The sequence below is a fragment of the Mycosarcoma maydis genome, chromosome 2 (assembly GCF_000328475.2).
Source record: "Mycosarcoma maydis chromosome 2, whole genome shotgun sequence".
Taxonomy (NCBI): domain Eukaryota; kingdom Fungi; phylum Basidiomycota; class Ustilaginomycetes; order Ustilaginales; genus Mycosarcoma; species Mycosarcoma maydis.
Genome location: NC_026479.1, coordinates 277,163 through 291,843, shown reverse-complemented (window position 1 = coordinate 291,843; position 14,681 = coordinate 277,163). Strand labels below are relative to the sequence as shown.

The 14,681-nt window shown below is 53.4% G+C and overlaps 5 protein-coding genes across 5 annotated transcripts; 3 read left to right on the top strand and 2 right to left on the bottom strand.

Annotated features, from left to right (window-relative positions):
* Positions 1-3,322: 3,322 nt before the first annotated feature.
* Positions 3,323-5,200, top strand: UMAG_00913 (glyoxaloxidase 2; the record flags this gene model as incomplete). The annotated part of the gene is made up of 1 exon (XM_011388621.1): positions 3,323-5,200. One exon carries the CDS (start codon positions 3,323-3,325, stop codon positions 5,198-5,200), a length of 1,878 nt encoding a protein of 625 aa, XP_011386923.1.
* Positions 5,201-5,858: 658 nt separating this feature from the next.
* Positions 5,859-6,494, top strand: UMAG_10617 (mitochondrial 37S ribosomal protein mS41; the record flags this gene model as incomplete). Its single annotated transcript, XM_011389049.1, has 3 exons — positions 5,859-5,976; positions 6,082-6,337; positions 6,425-6,494. 3 exons carry the CDS (start codon positions 5,859-5,861, stop codon positions 6,492-6,494), a joined length of 444 nt encoding a protein of 147 aa, XP_011387351.1.
* A 167-nt stretch (positions 6,495-6,661) lies between these two features.
* UMAG_00912 (uncharacterized protein) lies at positions 6,662-7,948 on the bottom strand (the record flags this gene model as incomplete). The annotated part of the gene is made up of 1 exon (XM_011388620.1): positions 6,662-7,948. One exon carries the CDS (start codon positions 7,946-7,948, stop codon positions 6,662-6,664), a length of 1,287 nt encoding a protein of 428 aa, XP_011386922.1.
* Positions 7,949-8,971: 1,023 nt separating this feature from the next.
* On the top strand, positions 8,972-13,444 carry UMAG_00911 (3'-5' DNA helicase; the record flags this gene model as incomplete). Its single annotated transcript, XM_011388619.1, has 1 exon — positions 8,972-13,444. The coding sequence occupies one exon, from the start codon at positions 8,972-8,974 to the stop codon at positions 13,442-13,444; it is 4,473 nt and encodes a 1,490-aa protein (XP_011386921.1).
* A 380-nt stretch (positions 13,445-13,824) lies between these two features.
* On the bottom strand, positions 13,825-14,502 carry UMAG_10616 (putative spindle pole body component, centrin; the record flags this gene model as incomplete). The annotated part of the gene is made up of 2 exons (XM_011389048.1): positions 13,825-14,060; positions 14,148-14,502. 2 exons carry the CDS (start codon positions 14,500-14,502, stop codon positions 13,825-13,827), a joined length of 591 nt encoding a protein of 196 aa, XP_011387350.1.
* Positions 14,503-14,681: the final 179 nt, after the last annotated feature.

Here is a 14,681-nt window from a genome sequence, read left to right as displayed (position 1 = left end):
TCTTTAGCCAGCGCATCGATCGCGTCGAAAGGGTCCGCACGACGAGGCTCGTTGACGGGTTACACCTTCCCGGGTCGTCTCACCCTCGATGTAGTCGTCCATGCTGAGCTACGGGGTATCACTTGAGTGATCCACTCTGATGTCACAATCCTGTGTCTGGAGACCGCAGTGTGTGCGTATGACGCAATGAGCTGGAAGATGCGTGATAAGACTCGGTATCTGCTGGTTGCGATGAACGCTCCACTCAGCGGTGATGCGGCGTAGCTCGGTTCTGAAGGGGTGTGCAGCGCACCTCGTGAGCGTACTTAACGACGGTGTTCTGCTATATGATATCTAGTGATGATTCGGGGACCGTCTGCAGTGTAGGTGCTGCAGTGTCGGTGTAGGTTTTGGATCTTGAACACGCTGATCCACAGGACTAAGGGCACGAGCGTGTATGGCAGCAATGTGTTGGATTGCTGCACTGGTCGAACAAACGTAACGTAACTACTTTCGCGATGGTGAGTAAACAGTAAGATAAAAGAGTAATAGAAAGGATGAGATCCAGTTCGTCTAGAAGAAGGGAAATGATGTCTTTTAAAGGGTGTGCTCCGCACCCACAGCCTGCGTGTGGCGACCCCTGTGGGTAAGAGAGTGGGATGAGGTCCAGCCCATCCATGGTAATTGTGAAATGCACAGTTAGTAGATAGCGTAGTGTACCTCGAAAAAAATCGCTATAATGGATGACAACCAGCTTATCCACAAATAGTTATTTCTGGCATGGACAATCCTGTTATTTCCGGCCGGCCCGTGCCCTGTAACATCATGCTTAGTCAGCGTGCTGTTTGAACGGTTTGTCACGCCGGTTGCCTTCTCTTGGACTGAAGGCTTCACGATGCTGAAGAATCGTGAATGCGCTCCGACGGAACAAGGTGTTGAAGAACAGACAGGTCGGCCTAACAAGCTGGAATATACTCGTGACTAGGGGTTAGATGAGCAGACCTGGGTTACTCGGATCCGAATCAATATCGCTTACGACTGTGGCACTGTCGTTGATCTACTTCAGTCACGCTTGTATCTAGATGCATCTCACTTCTCTTCCATTAACTTATGCTATGTTGTCAATTTGAGTATATCTGTTTATAAAGAAGCAGACTCGTACTCCCGACAACGTCGCTTTACCTGCACCTATTTTCAATACACGATTTTGCCAAATCGCGTGTTGCAGAGCTGTGTACACAATGGGATAGCAAAGCAGTCTATAACGCGGGGGCAAGTCGAGGAACGTGAGATTGACTGGTGCGTTTTCGAGTGAGATGTCCTGAAAAGCGGAACGGGGTCGCGGGTATGTCGGGCTTGATGAAAAATGATATGCGAGGGGTTTGCTGTAGGTCGCAAGGAATGAGCCTTGCACGTGCATTACCGATGCGCAACCTCTCCTCACAGCACGTTTCGGCCTCCGACGCACTGCACCATCCGTCTCCCAGTCGATTTCCGTCTCTGACTCTGTTTCAGCTTGTGCAGCGTCGTCCGGCACTCGTAAATGTCGGAAAGGGTTCATGTACCAGTAGAATTTCTACAGTGCAGTACAGTTCAGTTGCGGTTAGTGCCAGCTGTCAAGATGCGCAATTGTCTCACACAATTGGATCAGGCGTCGCCTGACCTCTTGGCAACTATCCACGTCTACATTTCTCGCTACACGCCTCGCTGTCTCTCCCGCTGCACCTCTCTTGTGGCGCTCCCCTCTCCCGCCCCACAACGAGACTTCTAATCGACAGCCTTGAGTTCGACCAAATGTCTCAGTTGCGTATGACGAGATCGACATTCGACAGAGGAGTTACATCACATGCCATTCATTCACATTTGTTCATGTGCTTGATTCCACACACCACAATTCCCCGTCACGCCTGCAGGATCGCAAACTCGAGTGGCCAATGAACTTGTTTCTCTGTGTCCTGATCGACGCTCGAGTGTCTGCATTCAAGCTTCGAGCCGAAACACCGGCGGGCTTCGACTTGTGATAACAAGAAAAGGAGATAGCATTTTCAGGCCGGGCTGGTAGCAACCGAAAGGAAGCTGAGAGGAGGTGCAAGACCAGAGATGAGCCCGGAGCTAGTGTGTGCGGGGCGCAAGCAGCAAACAATCAAACCAACCGGACAAGCGGAACATCCGCATTGTTACTCAGCTACAGTACATGCATGCCACTTGTGAAATGCTGCAAAGGGGCCCGCCCACCCAACTCTCCGCTGAATCAACTGCAGGGGGACAGAGCAGAAAGTGGCGACACCTTTCAGTCGATTTGATTCGTGCCGGGTCGAGGCTCGCTTGCAACCTTTTTTTTTTTTTCACTCCCACAACCGTCGACGTCTTCAACAAGGGCGTACTGGTGAGTTGTCAAATGGTCAGTGTGAGAGAACAAGAACGATTTCGTTTCAGTACGTGATGTTGGCGAAATGGAGGGTCGAAAAGCCTTCCCTGACATGGGCTTTTCTTCTCGCCATCTTCTCGAACTCGTTCTGCTATATGGGAATCGACTTTGTAACCTCTGATGTGCTATCATCTTGGCGGCCTGTGCCTGAGACAATCGAAGCTCATTCCGTACATCATGTGTTCGCCTGTGGCTGACTGCCGTTTTGCTTTGATCTCCTGCCTGTGATCTTCCTTCGATCCTTCCTAGCTTCGAACAAGAATCTACGATGTTCGTTCCGAGCTTCATCCACAAGGTCGTGCAAGCCTTGTTGTCTCACTTACGTCCTTGTGGTGGGTCACAGCCACAGTATGCAGCGTGATATGCCCCTGAGTATTCCATCAACAAGGTCCGAGTCACTGGTAGCATCAGCGACATCTGGCTGTTAGTCAGCTGGTTCGGCTCATCTGGAACCCCACCCTGTGCCTGCAAGGAACAGGGACAGCTGCTTCTCGCTTATCTCACCGCACATCACAGGGGTTGAATGCTTCATTTGAGTGCTATGAGGGCGCTGCAGTCCCTACCACCTCGACTTCTACATGCGTCTGCGGTAATCACAGGACCCCCTCTTCACTGACTTTCTATACATGTCCCACTTTTCTCCTCTCTCTCTCTCTACGATCATCTATACTCTCCCCTATACCTCGACTCCCCTGCGCCTTTCCCCCCCATTCCCCCCTTTGTCCCTCGTTCTGACGAACAGCATCGAGCGTGCTCACAACCACGCAACAGCACATTCTTTCTACATACTACAACGCTCTTTTCTTGCTTCTCATCTTCTCGATTACGCATCAGAATATCTCTGTCGAATAGCAATCAGCATCCAAGATCGTTGAAACCATTACCCAGTCTTCTGATCGATAGACGGTAGCAACCATGGCGACCTTGACTCAGACGTCGTTGCTCAAGGGTGTGGTCCTTGGTGCTCTCCTTATCGCCAGCGCCAATAGCGGTGTATCGGCGGGCAAAGCCGGTACCATGCAAGTCGTTGGCAATTCGGGCGTGTCGGCTCAAATGATGTTCCTCGGCACAGAGCAAAAAGTCTACATCCTTGACAAGACCGAAAACAACCCGGTCAGCGTCAACGGTCATCCGGCGTGGGCTGTCGAGTACGACATCAACTCGAACAGTTACCGCCCCATGGAGGTGCGTTCCAACACGTTCTGTGCCGGCGGTATGACGCTGGGCGACGGCAGTTGGCTCGTCACGGGCGGAAACAAGGCGGTTACCACGAATGGCGCGACTGCTAAGGCAGGTGCTGGATACGGCGCTTACAATGGCGGTAAGGCACTGCGATTCCTTAGCCCTTGCGACAACATGCAATGTCAGTGGAACGACCAAAACAGCAATCAGCTCAACATGGAGAGGTGGTATCCTACCGTAGAGCCTCTAGCCGATGGATCCAATATCATCCTTGGAGGCATGCGCGACGGTGGCTTTGTTCCAAGCCAGGGCTCTAATGTTCCTACTTACGAGTTCTACCCTCCTAAGAGTGGCGGAGCTAGTATTAATTTGCCAATCCTGCAACGTACTGTACCCCTCTCACTCTACCCGATCGCGTATCTCATGTCGTCCGGTGAGGTGTTTATCCAAGCCGGAAGGGAGGCGATCCTTTGGAATTACGACCAGCAGAGCGAGCGCGCATTTGCCAAGATTCCAGGTGCTCCTCGTGTCTATCCTGCCTCTGGTGGCTCGGCTATGCTTCCTCTAACTCCGGCAGACGATTACAAGGAGACCATCCTCTTCTGCGGTGGTACGAGCTTGGGCAAGGTCTCGAACTGGGGTAACGAGGGTGGACCCTCGATCCCCATATCTCAGGTTCCCGCATCGACGTCGTGCGAGCAGATCAGCCCATTCCAGGGTGGAAACTGGGAATCGGTCGACGATTTGCCCGAGCGTCGTTCCATGGGTCAATTTATCAACCTGCCCGACGGCACCCTGTGGTTCGGCAACGGTGTCACCACTGGCGTTGCTGGTTACAGCACCGACCCCAACTCTGTCGGCAAACCGGTGGGCGAGTCGTATGGCGACAACCCGTCGTACCAGCCTCTCGTATACGACCCCAAGGCAAGCCGAGGCAACCGATGGAAGCGCGTCGGAAGCACCAACATTGGTCGACTCTATCATTCGTCTGCTACGCTGCTTCCGGATTCGTCTATCCTCGTTGCTGGTTCCAACCCTAATGCTGACGTCAACCACCATGTCAAGTGGAAGACGGAATACCGCATTGAACGATGGTACCCAGACTTCTACGATCAGCCTCGGCCCTCGAACGACGGTCTCCCTAGCTCTTTCTCGTACGGCGGTCAAGGCTTTACCATCAGGCTCAGTTCTGCAGCACAGGCGCAGAAGGCCAAGGTGGTCCTGATTCGAACTGGATTTTCCACGCATGGCATGAATATGGGTCAACGCATGATCGAGCTCAAGTCGACACATCGGGGCAGCAAGCTCTACGTAGCGCAGCTTCCACCCAATCCGAACCTGTTTGCTCCCGGTCCTGCGCTCGCGTTCGTTGTAGTCGATGGCGTTCCGAGTCAAGGAAAGATGGTCATGGTGGGCAACGGAAAGATCGGCGAGCAGCCTGTCGATGCAGAGAGCGTGCTGCCCGGCTCGACCGCCCCGATGAACGACATGTTTCAAAGACGACAGAATGCGTCCCAGACCGAACGCGATGTGGCTTCCAGTCACAACCAAGTGCTCCACCGAAGCGGCTTGCATGCCCGTCATCAAAAGGGTGGCGTCGATCGTTATTGAACATGCTCCGTTTCTGCTATCATTCAGCTCGTATCAGGGCGACGTGATGCTCGACGATGATCGCAACACTTGATCCCGTCTGGTAGCTCAGATCCGTCGTGCCGTATTGACCTTTCGTGTTCCGTCTTGTCCATCGCATTCGCATCGAACTTTTCGTTTCATTGTTTCTTTGCCCCTTCTTACTTGTGTGCACTTGGTCTGAGTTTGCGTTGCCGCTGATATTTGGCGTGTGAGCAAGCTGGAAGGAATCGTGAATGAACATATCGTGAATAGTGAAAGAGTGAGCGCTTGCAGCGTTTTTCACGAATCACGTTGATGAAATCATGAATAATCACGAATCCCTCACGCCTAAGTTGTAGAGAAGGAAAACGTGAAAATTCATTTTAGGTGTAAGACCGTGGTTTCAAACAAATTTAGAGCGTCCAAAACGTTGCAATTTTTCTATGACCACTCGTGACTGGCACCGAGGCGTGAGGAAAAAAGCAGGAAGAGAGCAAGTTCCGAGGCGATTCACGATTATTCGGGATTCGTGATTTGCGATTTGTGATTCACGATTTGCAACGCCTCTCTCACACGATCCTGCAACTTCGCTCTTGAACCTACCGCCGTCAACATCGACACTCCGTCGCAGAAGTGTATGCACACGATCATCACAAAGATGTTGACACGATTTGCAACAGGCATATCCGCCTGCGGAAGGGCTTCCTGCTCACGAACATTGACTACAACCGCAGCAGCAGCCGCACCGCCACGTAGGGCGATCCCAAAACCTCAAGGTAAGCAGCCTTCTTGTCCATCTCTGCAGCTACACCCTACATGTATGACCTGACTTTACTGACTCGCTTCTTTGGGACCCTCGTGTACTCATGCGGGCTCTGCAGCTGCAGTGTCGGATCCAGCCTCGTTCCTCAGCTCCATCTCCCGCCCACGTCGCGATCTCGCCTCGAACTCGTCACTCACATCTGCCATTGGCGAGCAATGGTCCAACATCTTCACCATCCGTTCGAACCAGCTCAAAGCAGCAGGCATAACAACAAAGGATAGGCGATTCTTCCTGTGGGCGAGAGAAAAGTTCCGACAAGGTGCCAACCCAGACGTATTTGTGATTGATGCAAAGCCGAAGAAAAAGGTTCGAGGGTAAGTTGACATGTTGTTTCAGGCAGAGTTGTGATCAACAGATTGCTGACGACTCAAAGTTTGCATTTCGTTGGGCTTGAATCACAGATGGGGCGCAAGGGTGCAGACGTCTGAAAGGATCCGTGTGCGCGGTGTGAGAAGGCCTGGCGAGAAGTAATTCAAACCTGGCTCTGCATTCGTTCTCATCTGTACACTACACTCGTGACTAGCATATTTATTGCAATCAAGGTCATGCCTATGCTCGTAGCCTGGTGAATGCGTATTATGAGATTGCATCATGTGCATTCAAGGATCGCAGCGAGGGGCAAAGGTGTGAATTCGTGATTATTGTGGCTGTCGCAGAAGTTGCTGCTTGCGCGCCGCCTTGATGACTTCGGATTGACGGTCTAGTACGGCGAGGATCGAGTTCTGAAGCAAAGTGTAAATACCTGACGAGAGCCAGTAGATGACCAGTATACTCGGCGCCTGGCAAGCAATGGGGATGAAAGCGATGGCCATGATTCGCAAAGCATTCGTCATGATCCTAGCTCTCGGCGGTTCATCGTCTTCCGGCTTGACCTGTGATCGCGCTCCTCCAGATTTGTGGTTCAACAACTTGTCCGCCGTTCTTGCAGCTGCGTCCGAGCCACCGCCTGATGTAATTACTCTGATCTTGGCGATGCTTCTCCTGCTCCAGCTGTTCAACTCGGTGTTGGCGAGCGTCAACATTCCGAAGCTCAGCGGACCAATCATGGTGGAATCTCTGTCGACAAGAGTGGGTCCGCCCATGGTGCCTCTCAGCTTTGCAATGGCCGCTTCGTCGAAGCCGCGGTCGGCTAGGATCGCTGTACTCGCCTTGAACTGCTGCGCGAGCTCGGGCGAGGGCGACCACCACGGTAGCACTTCTGAGCTCAATGGTGAAGTTGGATCCAGGGCGCACTGTCGAAGCAGCGCAGTCATGAGCAGGAACACCGGAATGGTGACCACGGCCGGACCGAGGAAAGCCGGCAGAGGTGATGCATTGTGCTTGCGGAGCAACTTGGCGAGTTCCGCCTTGAGCTCCTTTTGTGCCTCGGCTTCGAAAGCTTCGTACGACATGCCAGCCCTCCTACACCTTGCTCGTACGGCTAGCGGAATGCGCTGCTTCATGATCTCCCATTCGGGTAACACCTTTTCGGTCAACTTGCGAGTCTTGCCACGCTGCCATAGCGTCATGGGTAGCGTGATTGCGGTTCGGACAGCAAAGGCGAGGATGAATATGGATAGTGCGTGCGCGTAGGGACCGCTAAGATGCATCGTATCAGCAAGACTGTTGATGGTGGGCACCCATGGCTGGAGGAATTCGAATCCGCCTTGCACGATGCTCAAGTCGGCGACAGCTTGGGTTGATGTGCTGGTGGCGTCTGCTGTTGCTATTGTTGCTGTTGATGCAGCTGCATTACCGGCAGATATCGAGGTTGTTGAAGAGACAGCTGAAAAAGCACCAGTCGATGACGCGAATCCTCGATGGTTACGAGGTGCGAGTCGTTGTGGCAACGAGCTTCGAGACCAGGAGGGGCTTGCTGTTGGCAGCACAGTTGCTCTTGTGCGAATGCCGGTGACGGCGACACGGAACACTCGGGCGCTTGCCATTGGTGCAGATCGGCTTGTCGGTTCTATGTAAGGCCTAGGAAGTGACAGGCTTGCTCTTCTAGACGAGGCTGAAGGGAAGCTGCAGTTGTACGAGGCCTACGTCAAAAAGCTTGGCTGGTCTGTGTGGCTCCACTTTTCTTCCGAAGCAACAGCTTGTTCTTAATCGGCGATGCTCAACAGCCGATTGCCGATCCGCTTCAATTCACGCACGAAGCTTTGCTGAAGCTCACGCTGACTTTTTACGCGACAGCAGAGAGTCGTGAGTACGCGTAACTTGTGAGTCGTGAGTCAGTCACGAGTATTGACAATTTCTGAGCATGGAGGAGTTGTGAGTCTGTGAGTGCGTCGATGTGTCTGTTACAGTCACGAGTCGGTCGAGTGTTGATCTGTCATGTGTGTGTCTCTCTCTTCATGACAAGCAAAGGCTGAGTTGGTAGCAACGCCACCAGCGGAACTGCCTTGAAAATCCCACAGAACAAGGCTCGGATCGCTCCCGAACGACCATCCCCAGCTCGTCCTTTCTCTCTTCCGCTGCTCTGCTCTGCTCTGCTCTGCTCTGCTCTGCTGTTCTTTGCTCTGCTCTGCTCTGCTGTTCTTTGCTTTGCTCTGCCCTGCCCTGCCCTGCCCTGCTCAGCTCAGCTCAGTTCAGCCAAGTCCAGCTCAGTTTCCAATCACCCTGGAAGCACAACGAGATTGGAAGCATGCCAACATTATCTTGTACTCGCCTTCATCCCTGATCACCACATCCCAACTCTACATGACCAAGGCTTTCGTCATCGCATGTGCATTCACTCTATCCTCTGCCATCTGTCTCAACATCTTGCCTTTGTACTCGTTACAACTTGCGGCACCTCACTAAAACATGACTTGCCTGTTGTCCACCACCCCTTTTCTCCGTCAAAACCTGATCAACTCATAGCTCGAACCATATCATACCCACTACATCACTTTCAGCATCATCATTTCATCATCTCCCATCCTCAAGCGCAGTAAGCATCCTGCTCGATAGCATCCCCCACCAACATGGCAACTTCACCAGCCGAGTTTGACGATATCGACGAGTTTGACGAGTTTGGTCTAGACGATCATGCCCTCCTCCAGCTCGACCTGATCGAACACAATCTCGCCAGCAATGCCACACAACTCTGTCCAGCGCCGAGATCTAGCTCGCAGACAAAGTCTGCACCAGCTCCGCCCTGCATTCAGAAGCTTTCGTCCCTCCGCAAGACTACCCATGCAAGGGGTCCGGCAGCGCTTCAACCACCCGCGACAAATGGCTCTACCACACGGATAGATCCTGCTGCTACTTTGGCCGTTGCAACTACCTCCAGAAGACCCATGCAGCGCGTTCGTTCGACGGACTCGCACGCATCGACTCAGCTTGCATCTTCTGGGGGCACTCGGCAGATGAACCTCTTTGGCAAGCCTGTCACATCCACGCAGACACGATCCGCAAAGCTGGTTTCATCAAGCCCAGGCCATATCGTTATCTCCTCACAGACAGCTCCAACCGCTGCAAATCATTCAACAGCTCCTGATAATATAAACGCATCCCCTAGTTACCGCCCACCCTGGCAACAAAAAGTAGGCACAAAGACGTGGGACAGAGAGGCCTACCTTCATCGAGAGAATGCAAAGAATCGCGATAAGGAAGCCATCGATGTCGACGCATTTGACTCTTCGAGCCCCAAAGGCAATCCCAAGCTCGAACGCGAACGCGACTGGGATGCAGAAAGCGAATTTGTCAACGTGCTTCCGCCCGAACCGCTCGATTCTCGCCGCCAACTCGCTCCTGTTCAGTCGCAAAAGTGCAAGATCGACCTCGAAGCGGCCAAAACCTGGATCTACCCCACCAACATGGAAAGGAGAGACTACCAGTACAATATTGTCCAAAAGGCACTCTTCAACAATGTACTCGCCGCTCTTCCCACCGGTCTCGGCAAAACGTTTATTGCTGCCGTAGTCATACTCAACTTCTTCCGATGGTATCCCGATGGCAAGATCCTCTTCCTCGCACCAACACGCCCGCTCGTCGATCAGCAAAAGACGGCTTGCCATCGCATCTGCGGCCTCCCCTGGGACTGCGCCATCGATCTCACCGGCAATACGGCAGGTTCGCGACGCGGCGATTATTGGGCGACGAAGCGCATCTTTTACATGACTCCGCAGACGTTCGAAAACGATCTCCGCGAGAAGCGCTGCGATCCGCGTGACATCGTCTGTGTCGTCATCGACGAGGCACATAAAGCGCGCGGCAAGTACGCATACGGTAATGTCATTGGTCGCATCATGGAAGTCAACCCTCACTTTCGTGTGCTTGCGCTCTCAGCTACACCCGGAAAGGACTCGGAAAGCGTACAGGAAGTTGTTGACCAGCTTCACATCAACCAGATCGAGATTCGCACCGAAGAAGCCATCGACGTCCAACGTTACATGTTCCGCAAGCGTGAAGAGATCGTCAATGTCACACTCGGCAAAGACCTCAACTTGGTCAAGGAGAAGTGGGCCAAGCTCATGCAAACTCAGATGGACCCACTCATGAAAGCTGGTCTCCTTCACAACCAGGACCCTGTTCTTTTGCATCCTTTCGCCGTCAATTCCATGATGAAAGATAGAAGGCGTGCCGCCATCTTGCGTGAAAACAGGTGGTTGCAGGCCAACGTCCGGGAGCTCAGCCACATGGCGCTGTCGATGCAATACCTCATGGAGCAGTCGCCCACCATGTTTTACAGCCGTCTCAAAGAGCGTTCCATGGGTTATAATACCAAAGGTAAACAGACTAGTTCCGCCAAACAGCAGATGTACGCCAACTCCAACACCACCTTTATCGAAATCATCCATGACCTCGAGGTGATGCAAGACCATAAAGGTCGAATCCTGCATCCCAAGATGCTCAAGCTGCGCAATGTACTCATCGAGCACTTCGATGCGTTCAAAGCGGATCAAGTGCACAACGCAGAGGCGTTCGAGGTGAGCGGACACGATGTGCTTGGAAACACGCCCACATCGGGAGAGGTGGCCAACCTTGAGAGCTCATCGCAGGCGGATACGAGGGCTATGGTGTTCTGCTCGTATCGAGAATGCTGCGATGAGATTGTGGGCTTCCTCAACGAGTCAGGCTTCAAGGCGACCGAGTTCGTCGGTCAGAGCAAATCCAGGAGCGGCAAAAAGGGCATGTCGCAGAAAGACCAGGAACGCGTCATTGCCGATTTCAAGAAGGGCATATACAATGTTCTCGTCGCCACTTCGATCGGAGAAGAAGGTCTTGATATCGGATCGGTGGATCTGACCGTGTGCTACGAAGCGGTCAAAGACTCGATCCGTATGCTGCAGCGCATTGGTCGAACCGGTCGAAAGCGCGAGGGCAAGATTGCGGTGCTTGTGTCCGAAGGTCGCGAGCAACACAACTGGCAGCATTCCAAGAACAACTACAAGGCGGTGCAAAAGGAAGTCGATTCGCGCATGCACGTCGAGCTCTTTGACGATGTCGATCGTATGGTGCCGGACCACATTTCGCCTCGACCTGTGCTGAAGGAAGTCGAGCAGCCTGAGTTCGAGCCGTCGATGATCTCGAATGACAAGGCAATCAAAGCACCTCGGGCTACGAAAGTTGCCAAACCCAAAAAAGATCCAAAGCGAAACATGCCTGAAGGCGGCGATATCATCGAAGGGTTCCGCAAAGCGTCGACTCTCACCAAACGCAAGCAACGTTCTGGCAGCCATGACGTTTCGCACGTCAACGATGCCGACGCGGTTGGTCCTTTGAACGAGACGCATAGCCAAAAGATGCTTCGTCTGCTCACTCTGCCGCAGGACGAGCTGGAACCTCAGTCGGAAAAGGAAAATCTGTCGCTCAAGTTCCGATCGTCGAAGGACAAAGCTCGGCCATCGACGCAAAGAATCATCGCATCTTCACCGCCGAGCTCGCCGCCATTTTCTCCGCCGCCTTCGTTCAGATGGCCGGCGACGAGCTTGGGAGTTGGTCCGGCATCTGATGGCTTCCAAACAGTAGGCGTTCCGAGCGCATCGTCCTCTCCGCTAGCTCTGGTAGCAGGTGGTGGTGTTACACGCGGAAAGAAGCTCGGCGTCGGACCGATGGGCTCTGGGCGCAGCAGCACGAGTTCGGGCATTCTCTCGCTGCGCAAGAGCGACGATGCCATCGATTCTGTGTCTGCCTGGTATGGGCACAGCAAGAGCCAGGACCAGAGTCGACTCGAGACAAAGTCTCCGCGTAGCAGAGGAATCGCTCAAGCTGTCACAACACTCAACGACGATGACGATGACGATGACGAGTTTGCCGATCTGACCATGGATATGTCGATGGAGAACGCGATCTCACGCATTGAACAAGAGGCGACGTACAAGCCGGATCTGCACAGCCCGAATCCATCGCGAATCGAAGCGCAGATCTCGATGGAATCGAACAACAGGCTGAAGGACGGGCATGAACAGTTGGAGCCGATCCTGTTGTCGCCCCCATCACCACGCAGGGCGATCAGCAGAGAGAAAAAGGCGCACCCGATCATTCAAGCAATCATAGACGAAGAAGAGGAAAAGGTGCTAGCCAAGCAACGTCAAGAGAAAACAGACACTCGGTCGAAAGCGCAAGAGTTGCAAGGAAAGGGCTTGAGCTTGATGGGTCCGCCGGACTCGGTGCCTCGGCGTGCAGGTGGATGGCGCAGCAAACGTGTGATTCGCGAGTCTCCGGATATAGATTCGAGCGGTGTTTTGAGCAAGCACCTAGATTACGAGGTGGACGACGATACAGCTTTATCGTCTCCCATCAAAGGACCGGTGAAACGCCGGGGTCGACTGCAAAAGGCGTCGAGCTCGAGCAAAGCGGCGGACGATGTGGATACATCACCTACTGCGGTCAAGGGTCGTACGCGAGTGCGTGGCAAAGTCCGCATTGCCGACGATTCAGACGATGAAAGGGATGCCGAGACGAGGCGGCTACAGAGCAAGAAACGGAACGAGATGGCTGCTCGGCAACGTGGTGGCGGGATAAAGAAGCGAAAGATCACCAACTCACCCACTTCGCGCGCCTTGTTTCAGTACGAAGCAGAGCGGTCTACGGACGAAGAGGTGCACGGGGAGCGAGACGAGGATGATTCGGGGCTGGGATCGTCGGCTGAAGACGATTCGGATCGAGAAGCGGTCGGTGATTTCGTACCCACGCAGGCGCCGAGGGGATATCACCAGCAGAGTATCTATCTGCAGTCGATGCTGTCGCAGGCGGCTCCGCCCGAGTTTCAGAGGTTGCGGCACGCGCCGTTTCCCGGAGTGGGTGGTCGATTTGGTGAGCCCGTCACGCCGAGCAGACCGGCATGGCGGCCGACGAGTGCTCAGCCAGTATCGAGCGAATCTCGAAACGCAGCGAGAATGCAGATGGCGTCAGATGATATGTATTCTGAAGACTCGTTTGTGGTCAACGACGAAGACGACATTATCTACGATTCCGAGCCCGATGGCTTGCCGGACAGCAGTCAGCTTTAGCAAGGTCGATCTCTAGAGGATGTCATGGTGCCTGGGTCTGTTTGGGCAGTGACAGCATACTGAAACTCAGCACATACCATCTCGCCCACAGAACATGCCATGTCGCATTCGACCGACGTGTGAGATGAGCAAGAGGTGATACAGAAGAGCCGAGTTGCAAGACATGGCGATACAAATACAATAAGGAATGAGGCGCTGGAGGAGCTATGCCGCTGTGTGTGCGATTGAGTGTACAGGTAAACGAAAAGGCCGAGGCCGGCGATGGGTGATGGTGGCAATGCGTTTCTAAAAGGGTGCTAGAGCGCAGGTTACGACGGAGAATGCTAGCAGTTGCGAGGAATGGGCAAGTGGAGATGCATGACCCGAGCCCGAGTTGGCTACTAGGAATCGTCCATCATGATCTGAATAAACTCGTTCTCGTTGATCTCGCCATCCTGGTCGAGGTCGAACTCGTCGATCATAGCCTGCAGCTCGTCGTCATCCAAGGTTTCGCCTAGCTCCTTTGCTACACGTTTGAGATTCCTGAGTGAGATCTTGCCTGTTGCATCGTCGTCGAACAGCGCAAACGCCTTACGGATCTCGTCCATTGGGTCTCTGGCTGCGATTCTTTCAGACACTGAAATCGGAAGAAATAGCCAACACTTTGTCAGTAGCTTGGCTCTCATCGAGACAGAAGAAATGCTTTGGTCAATGTGGAACCTACTGATCCTGTTGAAGTCGTCCCACTCGAGCAGGCCAGAATTGGTCTTGTCATGATCGCGCAGCAATTTGAGCACTTCGGCCTTTTTCAGATCAAAGCCAAGCGCACGCATGGCTACTTTGAGCTCGTGGTAGTCGATAGCGCCGTCTTTGTCTGTATCAAAGAGCTCAAAGGCTTCCTTGATTTCTTGTCGCTGTTCGTCTGTCAAGGCATTTTCGATGTGGTGGTGCGAATTGACCATCCTCGAGGAGGCTGACGTCGAGAGATGGTTGGGCGTGGATGTGTGGTTGCTGGTGGAAGCGCCTAGGTTGGCCGCGCGACGCTTGGCTGCTTTTGAGGATGGCGTGTAGAGCGACATGGTTGGTGATGCAAGTTGGTGGTTGTGTTGAAAGGGCAGAGCGTGAGAATGGGCCACATTCAAGACTACATTCAAGACTTGAATGGCGCACAGATTCGTGATGGAATCAAGCTTGCACCATCGCACTCACGAGACTCACGAACTTGATCTTGGCCGAGCGCAGCAACCGTTTCCAAGTG